At 39.6% G+C, this 24850-nt stretch overlaps 1 protein-coding gene across 1 annotated transcript in view; it reads right to left on the reverse strand.

Moving 5' to 3' along the window:
• The window catches only part of rb1 (retinoblastoma 1), a 47958-nt gene extending 23357 nt beyond the window's left edge, over positions 1 to 24601 (reverse strand). The window contains exons 1-17 of the mRNA XM_030781697.1: positions 24492 to 24601; positions 23683 to 23803; positions 23430 to 23533; positions 22835 to 22969; positions 18841 to 18879; positions 18364 to 18413; positions 18039 to 18149; positions 17205 to 17347; positions 16379 to 16456; positions 14507 to 14616; positions 13529 to 13606; positions 9889 to 9976; positions 9447 to 9563; positions 9279 to 9335; positions 9163 to 9194; positions 8723 to 8799; positions 2847 to 3073 (exon numbers count right to left, since the gene is read on the reverse strand). Of these exons, the coding sequence (XP_030637557.1) occupies positions 2847 to 3073; positions 8723 to 8799; positions 9163 to 9194; positions 9279 to 9335; positions 9447 to 9563; positions 9889 to 9976; positions 13529 to 13606; positions 14507 to 14616; positions 16379 to 16456; positions 17205 to 17347; positions 18039 to 18149; positions 18364 to 18413; positions 18841 to 18879; positions 22835 to 22969; positions 23430 to 23533; positions 23683 to 23803; positions 24492 to 24601 (1677 nt within the window). The remainder of the gene's footprint in view (positions 1 to 2846; positions 3074 to 8722; positions 8800 to 9162; positions 9195 to 9278; positions 9336 to 9446; positions 9564 to 9888; positions 9977 to 13528; positions 13607 to 14506; positions 14617 to 16378; positions 16457 to 17204; positions 17348 to 18038; positions 18150 to 18363; positions 18414 to 18840; positions 18880 to 22834; positions 22970 to 23429; positions 23534 to 23682; positions 23804 to 24491) is intronic.
• Between the last annotated feature and the right edge of the window lie 249 nt (positions 24602 to 24850).

Raw genomic sequence — 24850 nt, forward strand, 5'->3', positions numbered from 1 at the left:
AGGACATGTTCACCTTAAAGAACTGCCTACAGTATATGTGTATAATTACAGACATGCATACACATATAACTACAAAACACTGCCCTATCATAAATGCATCTTTACGTTTCACAATGAATGAGCAGAAAATACACCTGTAGTCTTTTTTAATACACATCCAATATCTCAGTTATATTTAGTCTCCAGGCCTCACATATTTTCATAACTGTGGTGCCAATACTGTTGTGGGGCAGGCTGTCAGTCTCAAACACATTCCAGATACGAACAGCAATGAGGCAACAGGCTGGTGTGAATAAAATGGTTTATGGCTTCACTGACTTCCATAGCCTCTGAGAGCCACATCACCAAAAAAAAAATTGTCAATCAACTAATGTGACAAAAAGAAAACATCAAAAACTGAGATGTTTCTATAATTTTTTTTACAAATCAAAATCCCACTTACTTGCTTCTAAGGAATATATTCTGTGACTTGTAAACTTGTGTTTTTCTTTTTTACATCGTTAAATCTTGTTCAAAAGACAGCAATCTGCTAACTATGTCAAAAATTAAGGGGAAGTGTCTGTCTAAAAGGCTCTCATTATAATAGTTTTTGTTGGTCTTTGTGCAATTTTTTACAAAGTAAATCCTGTAGGCCACTTTGAAATGGTTGATCTGTTTGATGTCAATAATACTTGCATTAGTGATTTCAATGTTTTTGTATTGTTTTTACTTTAATGCTTCAGTTAAGTAAATAAAGAAGATCTGTTTTCCTTAAATATGTTGTTTCCATTTATATCACTAGGAGGCAACAATTAATATCCTATTAACAAGAGCAAACTAGTGCCATATAAGACTTTTACAAACACATTTTTGACAGATGCAAAATATCGTCTACTTATCGTTATCGACAAAATCACAGAAAATATTGAGATCATATTTTGTCAATATCGCACACCCCTAACTGACCGTCAACCTGGCTGGTTCTCATCAGCTCACCTGGCAAAGGGAAAATCACCATCAGCTGCCTTGAACCCCTGACCAGAGTCAGCTAATGACACATGGCTGGGATCACAGATGTAAAAATGAATAGCAGAACCTCTTGATAACCGTTGCTGCTCTACAAAGCAGTAGCCTATATTCCATATGTATGGGGAAGTCCATAACTGATCTAGACAACGAATTCCTCTGAAAGGCTGACGAGAGGCATGCCGGCATGCAGTCACGGTATGATGGTTCGTGTTTCCGGGGAAAAGTTTTTTTTTAATTTATTTATTTTTTAATACACAACATCCAGTGTAAAAAGAACTTTTTGACTATTTTTGTTTTACAGAAGAACAAGACACTAATCCATTTTCCTCACTTGTGCCACTGGCCACTCAAACATGGGTAGAAAGTTTGGTGCAGTCTTTAAACTCAACAGGACATGGCAGACAAGTGGCTCCCAAGCCTGAACACACCACTGAAGTGTTTATAAGCAAGTGATGGCAGTGACATGACTTTTAGAACCATATTTACTGAGATGGAAGAGTCAAACACCTGGACAGTTATTTATCACCTTTCCAGTCCAGTGAAAATCAGCACTGGAACTTACCGAACTGTCTGCAGATCCTGTAAGCAATGCTACGGAAATGGTAACGGTATGTAGAAATACCGGCACTCAGAGCATCTGCTGCATTGGCAAATTCTGACACCAATCCAAAGCTTCTGCTTCTGAGCTGTGCGCTTTTTTTTTTAACAATTTCATCAGCAGAATTTCTACCAATTCCAACATTCCCTTTATGTACTACTACTTCTCTTATACACTAATACCTCTCTTATGCACTAATGTTGCTTTTCCACTGCATGCTACCGGCTTGACTCGACTCCACTCGCTTTTTGGTATCTGTTACCTTGTTGGTTTTCCACTGCACTTAGCACCCCCTAGATGTAGCTGGTGACACCGCAAGAAACTGTTGTGGAGTCATCATACTACATGACTGTCTGCAACCAGGACTTGCTACTTTGGGGTTTCTACCAAGCCATGTTAGATACTTATTCAGCTCACTTTTATTTACACATCCTCTCTGGTTTAACCTACAGACATGCGAGTCACAGATAAATTTCCCATTACTTCATTTAGGCAGAGTAAGTTAGATGCTATACTTTAACCGCTTATTAATGTTAGCGGTCTTCCACTGATATACATGGTGTTAGCTAGCTTTGTGGGTAACCTAATTTAGTAATGGACAGCGTTATAAGCTGCTGTAAGCAATGTTGCCAAAGACTTTTAGAAGTGACGAGGGAGAAACGATAGGACCGTTGTTTGTTTAGGAGGTGTTCACATGTAACATCTTTTTCTGATAAACTGCTGGTCAAAGCATTTTTTCATATAAAAAAAACCGCCATTCCAAAATGCGGTTGAGAGCTTCCATCGTTACCATAACTTATATGATACCATAAGTATAAATACATTACCATAATTTATACTAACCTAGAGTTAACGTTAGCTAACAGGCTAGATTTGCTAGCTACTGAAATAAACACAAACACCAACTAGAAACTCTTAGGACTCTCTGACCAATCAGTAGTCTGCAGTGTTTTCATGTCACATTTTGGTACCTACTCAGCTCGCTTAGGACCACAACAGAGTAGGTACGAAAAATAGTATCGGATACCAGATACCAAGTACTAGATTTGCCTAATGGAAAATCGACAAAAGCGAGTAGAGTGGAGACAAGTCGAGCCGGTTCCATGTAGTGGAAAAGCGACATAATACTTCTCTTACATACACAGCAGATTATTTGAGTGCCCTGGATACACAGGCCCTGTAATTCTGGTTATCATAACTTTGAGGTCCTGTGTGAACCAGATGTAAGATGTTCACTCACCCCTCTCCAGGCAAGGTGCTCCATGATCAGATGTTCGCAGCGCTCCAGGTGTTTGATCATGTCTCGGCTCAGAGAGGGCTCTGCTTTGATGAAGCTCTCAATCACTTTGTAGAAGTCAAATGCAGGTAGTTGGAAGACATCCAAGATCCAGGGGAAGCACAGGTCTGTTTCCACACTAGTGCCATCAAAAGCACTGCTGCCAAAATCCCCATTCTTAAAGGTGCTCCCTTAAGAGAGGAGGCAGAGCCCTATTAACCTCAGTGAGACTCCATGACACCTCATAGCTTATTGTACTCATGAATCTAGCCACTAGATTAAACAACTTGTCTCATTCATTTCCTATAGTCAAAAACTCACATAGTTAGCCTGCCATTTCAACATGTAAATTTGTAGCTTCGCATAAACACGCAGCTATTATAAATGCATAGCTCAAAATTTTCATGAACATCAACAGAACGGAACAGTCAGCAAGGCCCTAAGCCTGTTTGCCTGCGACAACAAAGTTAAATTAGCACGAGATAGTTAACACAAGTCACACAGCAGGTTCAGCAAATGGGCATGAAATGGTTTACATGAGTCACAAAGTAGGTTTAGCAGTCTGGTCTTTGGGGAAGTCATAATGGAAAATCTACCTCAAAGAGGAAGTAGTTAGCGGTGGATGCGGAAACTACTGTGCCAATTTAAGAATATTCCTTCCTCACCTTAATCTAGAAACATGGCTGTGATGCCCTCCAATAAACTAGTGCTTTAATTTCACGTGGAAAACATGACTCCTCTTCATTAAAAAAATACCACCATCCGAACTTATTTTATTTCATATGTGATGGTCATTCTACTGTATCAGTTCCTGAATGTTGCATTAAACAGCCTCATGCATTATACATTAGTCAGAGAGAAGTAATGTGGACCTTGGCGTACTGACCAAACTCCAGCTCTTAAAAAAGCTTCATCAAAGCTGGATCACATGTGGCACCTGACCGACCCATAGGTGATTATATCAATCAGAAAAGAAAGGCTTCTAAATCACAAGCAAAGCTGTTGTTGCTAGGTCAGCAACTCTCTAAATTCTGACAGAAACAAGACGAATAATCCTACTGATATTCGATACTGATATCGGTCCGATGCGATACTGATATTGGATATCAGTCCGATACTGACTCAAATAGCTGGATCGGGTATCGATGACAGTGGGGCTGATCTATTCAATTCTGTGTTATTCTATGCTTACGTCTACGTGCACGTGTCGTTAAAAGTAGTGCGCCGGTAGACCTGTACATTTTGCTAGGGGGAGAGCTAACATAACATGGAGGGAGCGAGCAACAAAGGGTCAGCAGTTTGGAGGTATTTCACGCTTGCTACGCCAAGTTCTACGGCTACTTGCAATATTTGCAAAGCAGGGTTTCCGCTAGGATTTTTTCTTGCCTGTTTGGTGTCTGGAAAGAATTTATTTTAGCGCACAAATTTGAAACTAACCGGTCACGTTTCAGTAACAGTCTGTGTTACAAATGCAAACATAATGTACAACGACCTCAAATCAGTTTGACTGTTTAATGAACAGTAACAATTGAGCAAAACCTCAACATTAGCCGTTAAAATGTAGGCTATTACGAAACATCTGTAACCTGTAACATCTGAAATTCTGCTGCTGCCAACTTGAAATCAAACATGGCCAGTGTGTCTTTGCAGCTTGCAACTCTGTCAATAGGCTATCTCGCTGTCAAAACACAATGTCCTATTTAGGGATAGACTTTGTTATAGCTACGTTCCATATGAGCACTACTACCAGACATTTCGACCGGCAAGTTTTTAATTTATCTTTTTTTAATCAGTTTTACCAGGCAAAAACCGGTAATCACAGGCAAATCCTGCCGCAAAGCCAGTGTTTCGTGGGGTGGCGGTAGCACTGCAAAATATAACACAACCATCTTAATCAGGCACCTCCATAAGTATCATGCCAAAGCACATGACGTTCAACCAAACAAAAAAGGGGGACAATTCGAAGAAGCAGTTAACTTTGTCAGGTGCACTGCAAAGACCCGAAAAACTTCAGTGAAAGCGACAAAGATAACAGAAAAGGCTCTCGAATTCGCTGTTCTGGATGAGCAACCCGACAGTCATTGAAAATGAGGGCCTCCTCCTTGGCCTACATTGTGACTTAATAGTGATTTAATGTTTACATTTTGTTCTCATTTGATGCAGTTGTACTGTTTATGCTGGAATTTTAATTCCTGACCAATTTGTTGCTGCATTAAAAGGTTTACAATTGAACTGTAATCCCTGTTCATTTTGAGGATTTTTTTCTAAGTTGCTGGTGCACGATTATTTATTATTTTAATAACAAACAACTATCAACTAATTTTATATATATATATTTATATATACACACACACACACACACACACACACACACACACACATATATATATTTTTTTGTTACATTTTGTCTTACAAAGTTAGGAAAGCAATGATTGAGTCACGCTTGATGTTGCCCTACACATAAGAGAATGCTCCCAGTCTCTTCCACACAGTGAGGCATACAGCTTATTAATTAAACACTGGTATCAGATTGGTACTCGGTATCGACCGATACCCAAAGCCCAGGTATCGGTATTGGGACTGAAAAAGTCGGATCGGTGCATCCCTACACCTAACAGACATTTTTCATGCAGTATTCAATACATGAAATTGAATCATTTTGTTGTTGCACGAGTCAGCCACTAAGTCTAGAGTACTGACTTGATTCTAGATTCTCAAAATGTAATGCTTTCTCAAAATGTAACACCATCCTGACAAAGCAAGCGCCTTTATCCTAAGTTACCAAGCCACTACTAACTACAATACACTTGCTAGTCCTGGCTAGACCTTGAGCATAGACCCAGACCTCAGAGTGGCTGTTATTAAACCCCTGACTAAGACATCAAACCCTGATTCAGTTGGCAACTGCAGGCCTATTTCAAACAACAGGTGACATTATTCGCAAACATAATATCAATTTCCATTGCTATGCTGACAACACACCACTGTATGTTTCAGTTAAACCGGATGCATTTTCTCAATTCTCTAAAATGGAAGACAGTTTAAAGGACATCCAGAAATTAGATGACTTGCAATGTCCTCCTGCTAAACTCTGATATATTAAAAAAAAAAAAAAAAAATTGTGTTACTATGTGGTACTAAGATTGTTAGAAATAAGCTAACTGACTGTATATTGAATCTGCATGATTTCTTTGTTTTATCTGACACAGCAGTTAAACACTTCTGTGTTACTACTGACTCTGAATGTTCGTTTGATGTTAAAGTCAGAAATGTATCTAAGACAGCCTTCTACCACTTAGAGAACATTGCCAAACCTACGAAACCACTCTCCCTCCAAGGTTAGAAAATTTAGTCCATGCCTTTACAAGATCTAGACTGGACTACAGCAGTGTAGCAGTGTTTCTACATGTTCCTCAGTGTCTTAGACTTCCGCTAGTTCAGGATGCAACATTGACTGCCAACTACAAAATAATGCTGCAAACGTATGAATTGGTATACCTTTCCCACAGGATTTTGGTGATCTCCAAAGTCCTTATAATCTTCCTTATCTACTTCATGCACAATTCTCCTACAGAATTCTGCAGTTCTGCAAAAGCCTTCCAACAAATGTCTAGGACTCAGACACATTCTTAATCTTTAAATAGAGTTACAACTGTCCTTATGTTTAGTCCTTCAATCATGTTAAATTTCTAAAGCTCAATATCCTTTTCCAGCTGACCATATAAACTGAGGCTGGATCAGACCTGCTGGAGTCTCATATTGCTCTCAGCTACACAGAGTTTTTTTGTACTATTGTCGCCTGACTTTCCCTAAACCATCTCCGGCCTGCTATCCTGCTTCTGTGTTTCAGATTAACATCCTGTGATTAAATCTATGCATATTTGCTGACACCTTTTCATATTTTCAGCTGCTTGACACTCCAACTATTGAAGTGGGTCAACTTTTACTGTTAGTGCCATAGGTCACAGGTCATCGTGTTGGCCTAGGTCAAAGCAAGTAATCTCAATATTAACATATACTGTGTATATGTTCACATATACAATTAAGTATATTAGCATATACTTAAATACTATGGCTAAAATAAAACTAATAAAATATATTAATGAAAAACAATTGTGACAAAGATAGGTTACAAATTGAATTTGTAATTATTAAGGGTGTAACGGTTCTGAAACAATGCAGCCTCATTAGTATGACGACCGTAAAGCCAGAGCTTCAGCACCCTCCCCTATCCTTGAGGGTCCTCTGTTTGGGAACATTTCGGTTTTCCCGGGGCACTACAGTAGCAATGGGCAAAGGCAAGTGGATAAGACAAAGGCAGCGTGCTGGCATTGTCAATCTGAAATCAGGTATGTTGCTGGCAGTACGTCGAACATGATCTCATTTGAGATGGCATCAAATGTGAATATCTAATATAATTACTCACTTGAGACGGCATCATCCAAATGTGAATATTACCGGTACAAGGAAAAAATAGGGTGGAGAGCAAACTGTAAATTATATTTGCCAGTTTGCCATTGTTTACAAGTTTGGGCAAGTTTATAAGTTTACAAGTAAATTCATATAAGATGAAAGGAAATTTCATGTTTTGCATGTCTTTTTTCACTGTACCGAAACCGTACCGAACCATGACTTCAAGGTATGTACCGAACCGTGATTTAGGCGTATCGTTACACCCCAGTAATAATCTCTTTCAGTAGACATGCCACAGCCTGAGAACAAAACAATGACAGCCTGAAGGTTGGCTTATATCAGTAATTCTAAACTCCAGTCCTGGGGCCCACTGTCCTGCACGTCTTTGTTGTTACTCTTCACTATGACAGTTAACTGAGCTAATCAAGGGTCTGATGATTAACTGATCAGGGGAATCTGATGTGTCAGGCCTGAGTTAAAACAAAGACATACAGGACAGTGGGCCCCCAGGACTGGAGTCGAGAATCACTGGCTTATATCACCCCTCCATAAAACAAAATATGACCTTTGGTTCCCAAAGCTGAGTTTATTCCTTTTGTCAATGCCTTTCTACACAGGATAAAACATGGGCAAGAGTGAAAATTTAGCTGGAGATGAATGAATGAGTCTGTGTCAGCATGTTGCAGACTTCAGTGAACCATTCCCCCAAGTGCATGAAAATGAGCAGAACAGCCAGACACGATTAGAAGTCTGCATTATATCTCAAAAAGGTCTGCATATGTTCCAACGGGCTTAACTCGGCTCTGCTGTGATATAAATTTGCTCTTCCACCAAACGTGTATGCTTGACACACACACATACATACACCCCTATACAAGCCTTATGCACTCTTTCTCCTCCACACAGCTCCCCCCAAAACCCTGTCCACTTGTTGAACAGGACTGTGCATCATTAGCATTGTAAATCTGAAAAAAGAACAGTGAGTAGTCAAATCATTCTATTAGGTAGCGATGGCATTAGCACATAGTTGGACTCTGGGAAGCCATTAAGCATAACAATTCTATGAAATGGCTGTGCAACCCAAGGCACCCTGATGGTGGGTTTTAGGACTGTGGAGACTAGACTTGGCTTTAACAGGTATAGAGAGAGGTGATTCTAGTGTTCTGGTTCTAGCATCACTGTTATCCTCCTGTTTTCCAGACTTGTGTTTAACAAACCAACAAGCCTTTCACAATCTTCCATTCAGCTCTATTTGGATTTCTGTCTCAAACCAGGCAAATGGGACACTTTCCAACAACATTTATTCTACTCCTGTGCTGACTTTTCTATCTTACAGGCCTTTTATCTTCTTTATTTAGAACACACTTTTTCTGTAATTGAAAACAATCCCATATTCCATGATGAATACTAGCAGGACAGGAGCTTACCGACATATGTAGCCATGATGACCTCGAGGGCACAGGCCAGGAGAGAAGTGTGGAATGCAGAACTGTTCAGGAGTTTACTGGAATGGAAAGAACACAACTCAGGGTGAATGATAGCTTGCTGTTTAACATGGGCATTCAGTCTTTCACAGTTATTTAATGTTCAAACAGGACAGAGCATGTATGTCCATATAAATGAAAACTTTGGCTCATTATACACAGGTTCTGATGCACATGCTTTAAAAAAATATCAAAGGCACAGGATTTCACCATTTATCTAGTTACCTACACAACTCCAACCTAAAGCCAAAGTCTGTTTCTGAGGTTGTGTGTTCAGTACTCTGATTCAGTGCACACAAGAACACTGTCCATAATAGGCAAAAGCACTGACACATGCACACTGACATACAGCCACTTCAGAATTCATGCATGGAAAGTTTTACCTGAAGTTTTTATCTGACAGTCTCTTCTCCTCCTTAAATCAAGAAAGAGATGGCTGTCAGAAATATTCAGAGACAAAACGTGTGCAACTTCCTACTCAGAAGTCTTGTTGTCTTACCGATTTCAGCATTGCCTCCATGACTCTGTAGTAGAGCCGTACGCCCAGACAAAAACGCTGTCAGCGAAACATTACAATAGCATAGTTCAGATCACGGGGCTAACTGTGCCGCACACATTCACATTTAAAAAGAACATTTATACACATCAGAATCCTTTCAGTCTGTACCTGCTTGCCCAGACCCACACAGCCTTGCCCCACGGCCTGGGCAAACCTGCAGCTGAACACCTGGCCCAGCTGGTCCACTCGCTTGGCTATCTCCTCTGATGGGTCCACGGTGCAGTTCTGCCAAGACACAGACACTAACTTACATTCATTCATATGCGTTCATATGTAATCACACCAAAGGGAAATGAACACAAATCGGTTACCATGGTTCTGTACAGTGGATCAGAGTAACAACTACAGACTGACTCTCATACTGATATACATTTCCTCAGCTTGTCAGAACAATGAGCTCCTTTACATAATCTTGGCTGAAAACATTCACACAAAACATTCAGTCAAGTGTACTGAAGCCAAATAACTGCATTTGTATAAATAACCACGGTCTGATCAGTGCATACTACAGTCGCCCCACACATCCGAGCACCAGCAGTGACACACATACCTTAAAATACCCACAAAGGACGTCAGAGGGTTGATCCTGGGCTGAATTCAAGTCAAACCTCAGCTGCTGAATTGAGTTCATTGCGGCTCTGAGGAGGGGGAAAGAGTTAAGAGACAGAAAGACTAAAATCAAGCACAAAACAGCAAGTCAGAAAGATCAAAAAAGAGTTTGACATTTACTGTCTTAAAGATTAAGGAACAATTTATTCTACACAACACTGCCAATCATCCCATATGAAACAAGCATCCATAATATTCTACATTGGGATATCCATAAGCATTAGGGGTGTAACAATTCTTCAAATCTATGGTTCGGGTTCAGACCTTGATTTTTGAGCCTAGGTTGAGCCTGGGGGGGGGGGGGGGAATGTGGAGTAAGAAAAAAACAGGGAAAATTTCTAATAAAAAAGTTTTATGAAATTACCAATAATTTGGAACAGTAAAGAGAAGAACACTAAAGAACATGGTAGATTAACTTCACAAATTAACTATGTAAACAAAAATAGATAAATAAATAAATAAGAACAATTCTCAAGACCAGTCCAGGTAAACAAATATAAACTTCTCTGAAGACCAATCAGAAATAAACAGTGGTTGGTGCATTCAGTTAACCACACAGTTTTGTAGGAATGCTTCAATTAAGTTTGAAGTTCTTCTTAAAGAACACCATCATGTCCACATTCTCAGGTGAGAGGCTTGCTCTCTGTGCTGTGACAATCTCCCCTGCAGTAGAGAAAACCATCTAACTGGGGACAGATGTTGCTGGGACTCCAAGGTAGCGTTTAGCCAACTTGGCTAAATGGGGAAACTGGCTCTCATTGTCCTTCCACCATGTAAGTGGATCTGACTCCACTGGGAGACTCTGCACTGCCTTGTAATGCTGCATCTCCTCTTCCACCACTTGAGACAAGGGCTTGGGTGGTGGTGTCTGTTCTGCTGGAAATAAGTTTCCAAACAGCTCAGTGATTGGTGCCCTTTTGGCTAGAGGTTCACCACTGCTACTGGAGGCCATTTCTGACTGCTCCTCCACCTCCTCCCTTGAGGCCTGGGCCTAACAAAGACAAATCCACAAAACAGTTGCAATGTTATGTTACTACTTGGTATTATTACAATTAAAATATCTGACAAATATAAAAATCCAGGAAATTAACATTAATGAAACCAAAAAACAGATGTACATTTCTGATGGTCAAGGCTTTTATCCTCTGTTTAGTTACAGCTAAATGCTGACATAAAATGCTGTGAAAAGCACTGTACAAATCAGTTTTATTTTCATTTCGTCACTAAGATGCTTTACGGGTCTTATGGCCTTGAAACTAAACTGTATTGATTAAATTGACTTTATCAAATTAATTCTATTTATATTAAAACCATTTAACAAAAGTACCTGTGGGGGACGGTCATCCATAATATTCTCGGTCAGACTGGTGAAGATCTTGCCACGAATGGTCTCATACAGAAAGGGCAGAAATTTAAAACATGGGTCAAGTGCAGTGCTCGCATGAAGAAACTGAATAAGTGTTGAATCAGTGTCAGGGTATCTGTAGTAGAAGTCAGATGCAATGGCAGATTTGACATCTTTCACAACTGCTGAATCAGTTTCACTCTGCTTCATGGATGCCAGGATTGTGTGTTTCAGTAGCATGATCACTGAAACTGCTGGCAGCTGTTCAGTGCTCAACAGCGTTTTCACCGTTTTCAGTGGTTTGAGAGCCTGAACCACTTCTTCAGCTATTTCTATATCTTCATCAGACAGTGTAACAATGTCCTTAATGTTTCTCTTAATACTCAGGTCTGTAAGTGCTGATAAAACAGCAGCCTGCTGTTCAAGCTCAAGCTCAAGCATGTCATGGCTTGAATTCCACCAAGTGGGTACATCCTGGATCAGCTTGTGCAAAGGAAGCTGGAGCATCTCTTGTTTTTCCTTTAGCACTGCTGCAGCAATTACCCAGTTGTCGGTAATGTAGTGCGCCGTGATTGTGATGAAAGTCTCTGTTGCACGGGAGGTCCACCCATCTGTAGTTAAAGCAATGAATTTTACATTGCTCAATTCCTCCAACGCTTTAGCCCCTACTTCGTTATAAAGTTGAGGCAACACATTCTGACTGAAATGCGGTCGGCGCGGCACTTTGTATCTGGGTTCCAGCACACTCAGCAAATGCTTGAATCTGTCGTTTTCAATAACTGAACACATATCCAGTGCCATGAAAACCCCGATTGCCCTGGTAATTGATTGGGCGCGGTCCGAGTTAGCTGTTGCTGGGGTTTCTTTCGTGCACCGCTAAGATCAATGTCGGGATGATGTCTTCTGATATGCGCTTGCATATTTTAAGTGTTCCCTGCCGTCTGTGGAAGTTTTGTGAAACACTAACGACAAATTGTGTATCTTTTGTCTACGACACAATTGCCATCCCTATACTCAAGTTTCAAGTTTATTTAGAGCCCAATACCACTGTTTACAATCTAAAAGGGCTTTACAGGCCACAACAATCAAAATCAAAACAGAACGGCACCCCCTGACTTAATCCTCATGGCGGGCAAGAAAAAACTCCCCAAAAACCCAAAATGGGAGAAATCTTGAGAAGGACCACAGAGAGAGGAGACCCCTTCTACATTCATAGGTGCGATAGGTGCCGACCCAGCCGGCAATTACAATTTCAACTCCACTGCATAACCAAAGTATTCCAACAGTGCTGACTTGAATGTACTCAGCGGCTCTGCAATCTCAGGGTTTTTATCCATCTTGAGCTAATTAAACTAGCCTAACTTTTACCGCAGCTGTGATCACTCAATCACGATTGGACCGAATAGTCACGTGACACGCACGGTTGGAAGACAACAAAGTTGGTGTAATGTCTAATATTTACAAAATATAAATCTTGCCCTAACTAGAATAGAATAATAATTTTGTGATTTGCATGTGTTAGTGTTAACTGTGAGGAGAGCTCAACAGGCTGCACCTGCTGCAGTGGCAGTGGGTTGGGGGTGAGGTTGGAGGTATCGCGGTTCCGTATTCCGGAACCGCAAAATGAGACCGTGGACGTTTGTATCACGATTTTGGTCTCAGTTTCAGAACCGTTACACCCCTAATAAGCATCCATAATATTCTACAAACAATTGTATACCATCAATGAGCTTTTTTAGCCAGAAATGACCTATTCAATATGTTGGAACAGGTGCATCCGTTGTAGGGTAACGTCTGATTGTTGGTATGGCAGTGACATTAACCATGCTCTGACACAGGTTTGGTTATGATTCCTCTTGCAGTCAATAATTCAACTCTCCAAAACATGTCATCTCTTGACTGATCTTGTATCAGGACATGGGAAAACCTCAAACACCATGTCTGACACCACTCAGTGACAGTATCCTACAAACTACACCAGGAGTTCTCTGAAGTCAGCACACATAATGCTATACAACCTGTTTCATGATCCCATTCAGAAAGTACACACATTCACAATTCTCACTATGTATTTCTCTACACTTCCATTCATGAACAACCCAGTTATGTCATCTCTATGTAAGACACATGGGGACAGATCCGCTTTGGTTGTGGGAAGTGTGCTCATATTGAAATCCAAAGCGTGCTGTTAGCGTGAAAGTGTGTCACGGGCAAAGTGAGAAAAATAGTCTTTCACCTGATTGGTGTATGTGGAGGAATGAGAATGTGCTCCTGTCCTGACTGGTTTTTCTTAGGGGTCATCTCCACGTTTGTTCTGTGAGAATATACAGACAAATTAAGCACACACACACAGACTGACAATCACTGTCTGACAGTGTCACAATGAATGAAAATTGTGATTAAATAGAAACTGATAATTGAGATGTTACGTATGAAATGTATTTCGTTTGTAAAAGAAAAAAAACGTGATTCCATTGCTGCAAAATAGTGCAGGGCAAGGGAAGAAAGAGGAGATGTGTATGGCTAACATGTAAAAACCATAAAGGAACAATGGAACCTAGAATGCCAGGGGAAAAGGAATGACAGAAGATGGAGAGAGAGGGAGAGACACAGTTACCTTGGGGAAAAAGGGAACCCAGAAAAATACTCCTGACTTCTGGAGCATTGAGTTTAATTTAATCATGATGCATAAATGTATCTAAAAAGGGGCGGCAAGGTGGTGCAGTGGTTAGTGCTGTCACCTCACTGACAGGCTGGGAATTGAACCCAGGACCTTCTTGCTGTGTGTGTCCTTTCTATTTGCCCATTCTCCCCCTGTCTGCGTGGGTTTCCACCGGGAGCCCCAGTTTCCTCCCACAGTCCATTGACATGTAAGTGAGGTGATTTTGAGATACTAAATTGGCCCAAGATGTGAATGTGTACGCGAATGTGCTTAGGTGTCTGCCCTGCAATGGACTGGCGACCTGTCCAGGATGTTCCCCACCTATCCCCTGCCTAATGAGGGCTGGGATAGGCTCCAGAACGCTGAGACCCTAATTAGAATAAGCGGCTTGGAAAATGAATGAATGTCTCTAAAAGGACCTGGCATTTTTTTATATAACCACAGACCGTTATTTATAACTGCATTTTCTGTGAAACATTGCACACAACCACTTATTCATACTGAGCTGAAGAGAATGACCATGCACTCACTGACAGATTTTATCATACTCACAAATCCACTTTGTTGGGGGTAAGAGTTTTATCGCTAACCAGGAACAATCTAGCATCAAAGTCTTTGTTTTTCAGATATAATTCTTCATACTGTTTAGAGATATCCTCCACCTAGAAGGACAAAAAGAAACAATGTCAGGATATTAGATCTTTGAGGCTGCATGATTTATTCAATAAATCGTTTTGTGATTGTTTTGATACACACTGTGATTTGAACCGTGATATGATAAACATTTAAGTTAACGTATCATATTGCTGCTAGTTATCAAAGCTAAAAGCACACACAGGTATAAAGTCACACTGAAAAAGGTTTAGTAATAGTATGTGACCATATCATGATTTCATTTTTGACTCAATTATCTATGCAGCCCTACTGCTAATCAAACAAATCAAAACCCCTAAGTAACATCTTTACATTAAACATAATTCAATGCAATGCACTGATGTTTCTGATAAATGTTAATGAGATTCACATAAAAAACGGCACAGTCAACTCAAATCAATGTCAGAGGTCAATGGTCCAAAAAAAAAGACTACAATTAGGAACAGAAATTTGACATTGTATGAAGTGGGATAGGCAGTCTGATAATCTACTCAACTACCACACAAGATCAAGATTATTCAAAACGAAACAATTTCTCTCAACAGTGTACTTTACAGCAGTCCAATCAGCGCTACAACTTCATTGCCAACCTGTTGTTTTTTTGCCTGGCATACTCAATTGTTCTTCAGCTATTCAGCTAAAAAAAATTTTAATGGCTACATAGCTAATTTAGAGTTACCTGGTAATATAGAACTCTGGTGTTCCCAGACTCACAGTACACTGACTGAACACGCCCAGACTCACAGTACACTGACTGAAAATGCCAGCTCCTGAACATGTGCATGTACTGACATTTAAAGCAAAATGTGTAACTAGTAACATGCATATCAGCTGCCAGAGCTGTGCTCATCTAATTCAAACAACTGGAAAATGAGTTTGTTTATTAGTTTCATTAGAGAAAACAGGGTTGGTTTGCTTCATTGGAGAAAAGAGCCTGAACCATGTATGTCATGTATTTTCATGATCTAAGAAACATCACCGGTGTGCTGGTTTGCCAATCAGGGGAAAGGTCAATACATGTTTGATAGCAAGCTGTGACCTGGTGTCGGAGCCAACACTGGTCACTCTGAATTCTGAATACAGACTTCCTCTATATTGTCTATTTTGTAGGCAGGGGACTTCATGGCCTTGTCGCTCAAGACAGAATCAGAACACGCTCCATGTCTAATATCTGTTACATTTTTAGGGTATCACATTTGGTCATAAACCTTAAAAAGATCCACTAACAAAATCTGCATCCCTCCACAAAATATAACACCTATTACTACAGTTTCTATCTCAGAGGTTACAGTCAATAAGCTGAACACAACTGATTTCACTATCACTACCCTCTTGGTTCTTCTGTAAACTCATCAAGGACGAGTAGAGAGTTAATATATCAGCCATGGTAAAGTCAGACTGAGAGTTGCCAGGTTACAGGTAGCATGTACGACAGACAACATATATCAATAACAGCATTGCTAAGGGAAGTGCAAGAGGACTGTTAGCTCACTGCAAATATTAACTCATTTTTGTCTATATATGCATTACTGGCCCTCCAATTAATTTCCACGGGGAGCTGTGAGTGATCGATATTTGATTGCCTGGGTAAACACCTCTGTGGCCTAGGTAAATACAGATGAAACGTGGATACCTCTCCCTCCCCGTTTTTAGCCATGCAAGGAAGTTAGTAAAATTTGACTGGTTAAGCAAATGCAAACCACAGGCCAGTTTACTTTCACAGAATGTTTGGAAGTTTATCCACAGAATACTTCAGAACAGGAAACATACGTCTGGCAGTTCCTGGGACCCAGACAAACCCATGTGGTCCAGGAAAGCAGAGAAACTGGTTTGGTAAACATTTTTCACCTGCAACACAAACAAACAGAATGTCTGTTAGAGCACTAATGAGACCACTGTGCTGCTCTCACTGAGTGTGGACTTTCTAAAGGGAGCGACTCAAGACCCAGCAGCACGGTACGGAAGGTAAAACATAACTATACCAACTCACATTTGTGCAGATGAGGAAATTAGATATCGACACGAAACAAACATCCTTCTAAAAATGTACGCAATGATCAGCTGAACATGGGCTCTATCCAATGTTTCACTGAAATGCAAACCTATGAGCAAACATACAAGGTTACTTAAAATAAACCTGTGCCACCAAAGTCAACTTTTCTGAAAACCAAAACACACTCAGATAATCAAACAAACAAACAAACAAACAAACAAACAATCTACTCCTACCCCTCTAGCTTTACAGTTAAATTAGAGTTTCACTAATGTTAGATCATCGACCTGTTTAGATCCAGCACCTGTTCGAGTAAACAATATGTAAGTTAAACCGGAGTCAATAGAAAAGAGGGAAAATAAGTAACTAACTGAAAATCAGACTAACCACAGAAATCTCTAACTATCTGTAATCTCTGTATCTGAAAATTTGTTTTTATGTCTCTTCAAAAGTTGTACCTAAAATTAATGTGCAGGCAAAGCTATTTTAGTTGCGAAAATAATGGAATACAGGTGTCTATGTGAAAATTCTTGACCAGACATATTTTCAGGAACAGATGAGATTTGGATTAAGGAGAGCTGTATTTTGGAAGGCGGCGCTAACCTCATCCACACTGCAGTCATTCTCTTTGCAAAGAACCTCTATCAACTGCATGTCCATCTCCGGTGGGCGTGGCTTGGCTTTACCATGGTTACGCCTGGATGTCCGTACCGGTGGACTCTGGGTAGTGGCACTGACTGAAGACTCTGATGGCACATTTGACAAGATATCATTTGATTTCAGGGCTAGACAACACGACCAAAAATCTGTATGGTGATGTATTTTCACTTACACTTTGGAAAGAATAAATAGAACCTCATTACACAGTTGTGGCATTTCTATCAGCACTGTCACTTTTTGGTGGACAAGGTGATTGGCTGTTTCATTTTTATTTCATTTAAGGACAGAAGGAAGTGTTGAATGTCTCTTTGACCTACATGCTCTCTTGCAGATCAATATTAAGTCAGGACACCACCTCTTAAAACGATAAAAGTCAGGAACCTCTGCAGGCTTATGTCCTTATTATGTGTAGTATTGATGTAGAACCTGTCTGTCTTAAATATACGGAGTGACAGTGCCGAAAATACTGAGACATGAAAAATTATTGGAAGAGATTATAGACAAGAGATCCATAAAGTTGGTTTGAATACATTTTTGGTATGCCATCCAGAACTTTGTCTTCAACAGGAATTAGAACAACAGAAAATCTTGCAAGAGAACGTGAAGATCAAACTTCAAACGTAAACACAAAGTTTGCGAATGAGAGAGCTGGCTGTGGTACTCATCTATAACTAACACTGTATCACAAAATGACAGACAACTAGACCATCTGAAGTGTTTCGCCCAAAGAAGCTTGTAGAGATGTGAAGAGAAAACTTAAGGTGAAGAGGCACTGACTGTACTGTGGCTGGAGCAGAGAGGAGACACAGCGCTTGGTAAAGAACTCTAAAACACACAGCAGTAGCTGGAAGGCAATGACCAGGTCATCTCCCATCTGCAGAACGTTTCCTGCCAAAGCAGAAAGTCCAGACAAAAACAGTCATCATTTCTCCATGGACTGGGACAAGCACATCACTACATTTCCTTAAAAAGTGGAGGCTCCAGGAAACTCACTGTTTTTTTCCCCAATACCTGGGAGTATCATGTTTCTGACAAATACATTTTAGTTTATAAAAACATTTACAAACACTAAGTTTAGGTTACTGAGGAATGACAGACAAACCTTTAGCTAACAGGAACATTGTCCAGCTGCTCTGCAAAATTCTCTTAACCCTGATACAGAAAAAGAAAATTAATTAAACATGCCACTGGAATAATTCAACTGTAAATTCAATTCACAAAGCAAATTCCTATACAACATAAAATGTACATTGGTAATTTATGTGTACTATATGTAAATGTTTGAGAAGATGAAGAAAACAGGTACCCTGACAGAGAAAACATGATAAAAAGTGGATCTACAGCTTAAACAGTTTCAGTCAAATTCCCAGAGTACAGAGCCTATGAAGAAAAAGGTGTAGGAGGAAGGGTGTGTCAAGACAAGGACAACAGCATGTTCTCTCTCAGTCTGTACCACCCAACTATGCTAGTTGTCATGCTGACAGAGCACCTTTCAGCAAAGCCTACATTAATGGCAATTCACATATGTCGGTTTGGGAATCAGTGGTGAAAGTGAAGTCATTTTATTTCTTTTACTTACTCCTCATCGTTTGATTCAGTGTAGATATTACTGCAAGTTCTGAAGAATAAAACAGAGTAAATGAGTCTCATTTGCAATGATTAAATCATTAGTTCATTCAGTAATCAAACTCACGTCTACTCAACACTGAATCACATACACAGACAATTCTGTAATCTGTGATGAAAATATCAAAATCACTGAGGTAAAAGAACCACACAACATGTACCAAAATACTAAGTGAGACTAGTTGCAATATGATACTGTTAAAATATTGGAATGCAGAGAATGTGACACTAAGAAATCTCCTGTGTGAAAAATGGGAAACACAGCGGTGTAACTGCTGATGAAGTGCTAAAGCACTGGGTGATGTCAGCGCAATGAAATGGCGCCACCTGTTGGATGTTAATATTACTATGGGGTTCCAAAAAGTGCAAAAATTTGATCAGAGTTCAGTAACCTGTCTCTGATCACCACGTTCTCTTCTGATCTTCCAAAAAAAATTAGAGAAAGCATTATACAGTCACAACGGGAGGTCTGAGGGCCTATACTCACCTACCACAGTTCTACATGAACTGGACTTTATTTGGATTGAGTATGAATTTAATTGGATTTGCTGGCTACCAATCAACACAAAACACTGTCATTAAAAATACTTAAAAAGTTTTCTTATTTACCAATTCAAAAAACACACACAATAATAGATTCCATAAGTATTCACACCATTAGCTAAGACATGACTTAATAAAATGGCTTCAGACATAACATTTATTTGGGTCCATCTTTATAAAGTTGAGGCATTTCAGATTAATTCACATGAAATACACCTGTCTGTCACAGGACTCACAGTTGGTTAGTACACATCCAAACAGCAGCTTTGTCATGAGGGCCAAAGAACACTAAAGGCAAGTCTGAGAAAACATGTTTGAAAATTGGAAGATTTCAAAGATTCTGAATATCCCTTTAGACACCATTAAGTCCATCACTGAGAAATGGATAGAAAGTGGCACAAATGTGTTTTCCCCAATAACAAGCTGTCCTCCAAAAGTGAACATCCAGTGAGAAAGGCAAGCTCTTCAGGAAACCAATAGCAAGAGAATCAGTCTTCCATTGCAAAGATGGGAGAAACAGTCCAATAGCTTGGACACTCAACAAACCTGCACCTTATGGGATGCTGGCAAAAAAAAAAAAAATCTTCTAGAATAAAACCAAAATAAAGTTTCATCTGAAGTTTGTTAATATGTATGAGGGAGACTCTGACACCTAGTGTAGGAAGATTCTATAATTTCATAGCACTGTGGTACCAACGCAATACTGCACATCAACCAAAAAGCCACCCCTACTGTGAAATATGGAGACAGAAACATATTTCTGTGGGGATGCATCAGGAACATGAAAAGCTGACAAAATAAGAGGGCAAAATGGATGGAACAAGACAGACAAATCTTGGAAGAAAATTGCAACAGTATGCAGGAGACCAGCAGGATAATACAGAATACAGAAAATACAAACAAACCCTTGCCGAAATAAACATACAGCTATAAATTTACTAGAGGTGCTGCCATGAAGCATAAAATCGAGGGTGTGAATACTTGTGGAATATTTCAATTATGATCAGTAGGCAATTTGCAGGGGGATGAGGGGGTTGTGCCATCCCCCTTGTTAGCAAAATGACTAGGGCTGCTGCGATTAGTCAAGGTAACGGATGATGTTGACGACGAAAATGCATCAACAGCAATATTTTAAACCAACGCATTGTTTTTCTTATCTTTATGAATTTACCTTTTTGACTTCTAAGACGCTTCAATTCATTATAACAAAGGTTTTTCTTCAATATCACTATGTAATTGCTGCTAGGGCTGCCACTACCGACTATTCTTCTATAGATTGATCTACCGACTACTCATGTCAAGTAGTCGAAAGATTAATCAACTATTCGACTCGTTGAAAGATTACTCGACTAGTCAGCATATTCATCTATAGAACAATAGTCGGTGGTGGCAGCCGTAGCAGCAGCAAATGAATTGAGGCGGTTTAGAAGTCAAAAAGGTACAGTCATTAAAAAAAACGTGTTAGTTTAAAATACTGCTGTCAACACATTTTCATCGTTGATGTCAATTACTTCCACTAATCGCGGCAGCCCTAAAAATGACCAAAGTGTTTCCCCCTTGTTAACGTGTCATCCCCCTATATACTCAATGGAGTAGTGTCAGCGACCACTGGGCCAGCCCCCTGTTAAAAAATGACAACTCGCCTACTGATTATGATCTTTTTTTAAATTTGTAAACAATGTGACAATACATTGGAATTGTTTTAGAGTTGACTTGTCATTGTACTTTATGTTCATCTGGAACGAGTAATCCCAATTAAATTAATTACTGAAATGCATTACTGTTCATACTGAAAGAGCACAATATGAAGCGAACGCAGAACCTCAGTTAACTGCAATTAATTATCAGTACTACAGCAGCAGGCAGCTTAAATACAATTATTTTTTCCTCCTAAGAAAACAGTACCTGTAAAAATCTATTATATCCATTTCTTTAGTAATATGACAAGTTCTTACTGGCAAGTGGCAATGCAATGATTCCACACCAATATGGTGAGGAAAAAACATCTCTCTCATATGAGCAAAATGTCATGATATTCCCAACAAGCTGAATAATTTTGTTAAACCTTTTTTAGTTGAACCACGCTGGTAGTACCCAATGGTGTGCCTTGAGGTGGACCTAAGTCACTATCAGAGTTAGGGGTATAACGATGCCTCGTAGCACGATAAATCACGGTGCAAAAATGTGATGGTATGCATCGTATAAGTTGGACGGTTTTCAGCTCCAATTATATTTTTGAATTATCATCATCACCAAACATACAGTTTAATTCAAATGTTTAGACACACAAATATACATAAACACCAAATATAACAAACATTACATTACACTTCATCAGTGGTAGTAAATAAATATATAAAATGAAAGTAGTCAGCTGTATCATTATTTGTGGTACCAGTGTATAAAGTCATATATCACTCTTCTGGGCATTCCTTTCAAGGCCTCACATTTTACATATTTCAGTCATAAACAAAAAGAGGTTTCAGTAGCAGTCTAGCAGCGTCAGGGTGAAGAGTAATGAGTGTGGCTGGAGCTGAGATTGAAATCGAAGATGCGCCATCTTTCCTTAAATCAGAAGTGTGGCGACATTTTGGCTTTCCAATCATTCAACAGGAGAATGGCAACAAATTAACTGACAAAACGAAGATGGTATGCACTGTAGAAAACTATCAGCCACATTACTGCTAATACCACAAATATGATGCAGCATCTACAATGCCACCACAATGACAAACTCCAGTCAGGAAATGTAAGAAAGAAAGTGCATAAAGGCTCTTGAAAAAAAGTTTTTGCATTAATTTTGCAAGAGCAAAGTATCACCAAATCCACAGGAGTGTTTATCGCTAAAGACATGAGACCGTTCTCAGTAGTCGACAACAAAGGATTTCGCCTACTATTAAACACACTACAGCCCAAATACAACATTCCGTCACGCTCGCACTTTAGTCATTCTGTAATACCAGCCTTGTACAACGAAGAAAAACCAAAGTGACAGAAATTCTAAAAAGTGCGGAGACTTAGCTCATTAACTTGTGTCTACATTTGAGCGCTGTGTGTTGAGGTGCAATTTTAATTTCGTATTAATGTAATACAGACAGACCCATTCAATTTAATATGTTATATCTGAGGAGTGTTTATTTTTGTCTAGCTTTCAAACAATTCCTCCAAGGGTCAAGCTTTTGGTTTAATGTTACAAAAAGACAACAATAGTTCAGCATTGTTAATGCATCTAAAACAAATCCATTGTTTTCATTCCAGTGTCAGTTCATTTGATTTTCTTAAAAATATCATGGAAGAATCAAACCATAAACATAGTATTGTGTTTCGATTCGAACTGTGAACTTGTTACAATCGAACTGTGTAGTGTATTGTTACATCCCTAGTCAGAGTAAAGTTTTACTCACTTGACAAATCTTTGATAGAGGGCCAGTGAAACGTCATATTTCTTCTCCAGCCTGGTCAAAGCAGTGTTCACTTTAGGACTTATTGTATCCACATTAACGTCCATTTTTCTCACCACATTAAGGAACTGTTTCACACTGTAAACAGAATGGAGGGTGTGTAGGACATGAAATAGGCAATCCACACTCAGGTTACACTGACAGAACACATGCATTCACACAGTATTAGCTCCGCACATAACGGTGTATTACAACAGTTCAAAGGTGTTTACACTGAGTTTAGACATGCAAAAACACACAGCAGAGGACAGTTTCTGATCCACACTGAAATTAAGGGAATTAAAGGCTTCACAAGAGATGGCATCAAATGTTCTAACAATGTTTGTAGCTGATATGAACAATGACATTAAATGATTTTCAATGTCACTTTACTGCATCAATGAACTAAATTAAAACACTTAACTTCAGCAATCACTGTTTCAAATCAGCATAATCTGATAAGCAAGACTATGAAAACATCATTCCAGAGGCACTAATACTGCTCCTGAGTAAATCATTCAGACAGGATGATTTTCACATGTACAGAGGCTTGACTTACTTCATCCCCACAGCTTTAAGGAGATCTGTTAAGGTGAAACAGGGCATATCGAACTCTGTCACTGCAATGAACAGGCATGCCCCCCATAGCTTTCTGTTCATATCCTGTGTTGAAACATAGTTAGTTTCACAAATGATTCGCCATGTACGTTTTCTGTAAATCACATTCACATTTTGAATAAAGGGGCATCTTTTTGGTTTAAACAGTTAGGTCTCAAGCTAAATCAGTGAAATGGGTGGGCAGACAAACATACCGAATCTTTCCCCAGCACCTGTGACACTGAGCTCCACACTGACCATGCATGGTTACACAGTAAATTTGGCACCAGGAGCTCCTTACAAAGTATAACAAAATCTGTATCCTTCTCCTTGTGGCTGGCAGGAAAACAAAATAAGCATGTAACTGAAGATTACATTTCCTGTAGTAACAAAGCAGCACAGTTTTATTTCATATTATAGAAGAGTAGATAAAAAGCCCACACAGATGACACAAGCCACTTATAACATCAGAAATGACTGACAGATTTACTTCCCTGTCACATTTTAAGTTACTATAGGTTGGAACAACTCTGAAGCAACTAACAGTGTCACTGACAGCATGTTTCAATATCTAAAGGAATAACACTACAAGCTAAGGTTTAATGCATAACAGCAAACACCAACTCGCCCTTTCAAATATTTATTTTGCTTTACCAGGGTGACAGTAAAGTAAAGCATCCGACTAAAAACACCGAGACAACGCGTATCGTTGGTTGCAAGTACCCAAACAGGAGAGTAACATTTTGGATGGAAATCACCGCATAAAGTTTACTTCCAAAAGCTCCGGACAAACTGAACCCTCATGGGCCAATTTCGCGAGTTAAGGAGAGCACAGAACTGGTTAGCATGCTTGTTTGCTAATTAGCTTGTTTCTTCATCAACGCTGGATCGTTGGGTAGCTCAAGGGTGGCACTTTAAAATGCAAATCATTATAGTACTTAAACGCCGGGTTCTGAAGAATTGAGTAAAGAGAAAACAACGTATCTTGGGAAAACAGATTATGTACTACTAGGGGAAATCTTACTTTTCAATGCAAACAATGGAATTTTCCTTCTTGTCCGGAGAGGTCTTTTTCGTGCTCGAGTTTGTTTCCTTGTTGGCCGGTGTTGTGGAGCCCCGTTTTTTCGGAGGCATGCTGATAAAGTTAGCCTCTTCTGTGAGTGGAAAAAGAACACTCTGACACTGTAATAGTAATACTAGTTGACAGAATCGGCGACAAAAATTATACACGATCCCAACCTAAAAACAATTTACTCTGATTCTATCTCTTACTTCCCAAAACCGCTCTGAGGAATCCCAGACTGTCAAAACGCGGGAAAAACTCCTCAACGCAATATCCGGTTCATTTTCCGTCACTTCTGGGTTTGCTGCAGTGTCCTGTGG

This window comes from Chanos chanos, chromosome 8, assembly GCF_902362185.1.
Source record: "Chanos chanos chromosome 8, fChaCha1.1, whole genome shotgun sequence".
In the NCBI taxonomy this organism is placed as follows: Eukaryota; Metazoa; Chordata; class Actinopteri; order Gonorynchiformes; family Chanidae; genus Chanos; species Chanos chanos.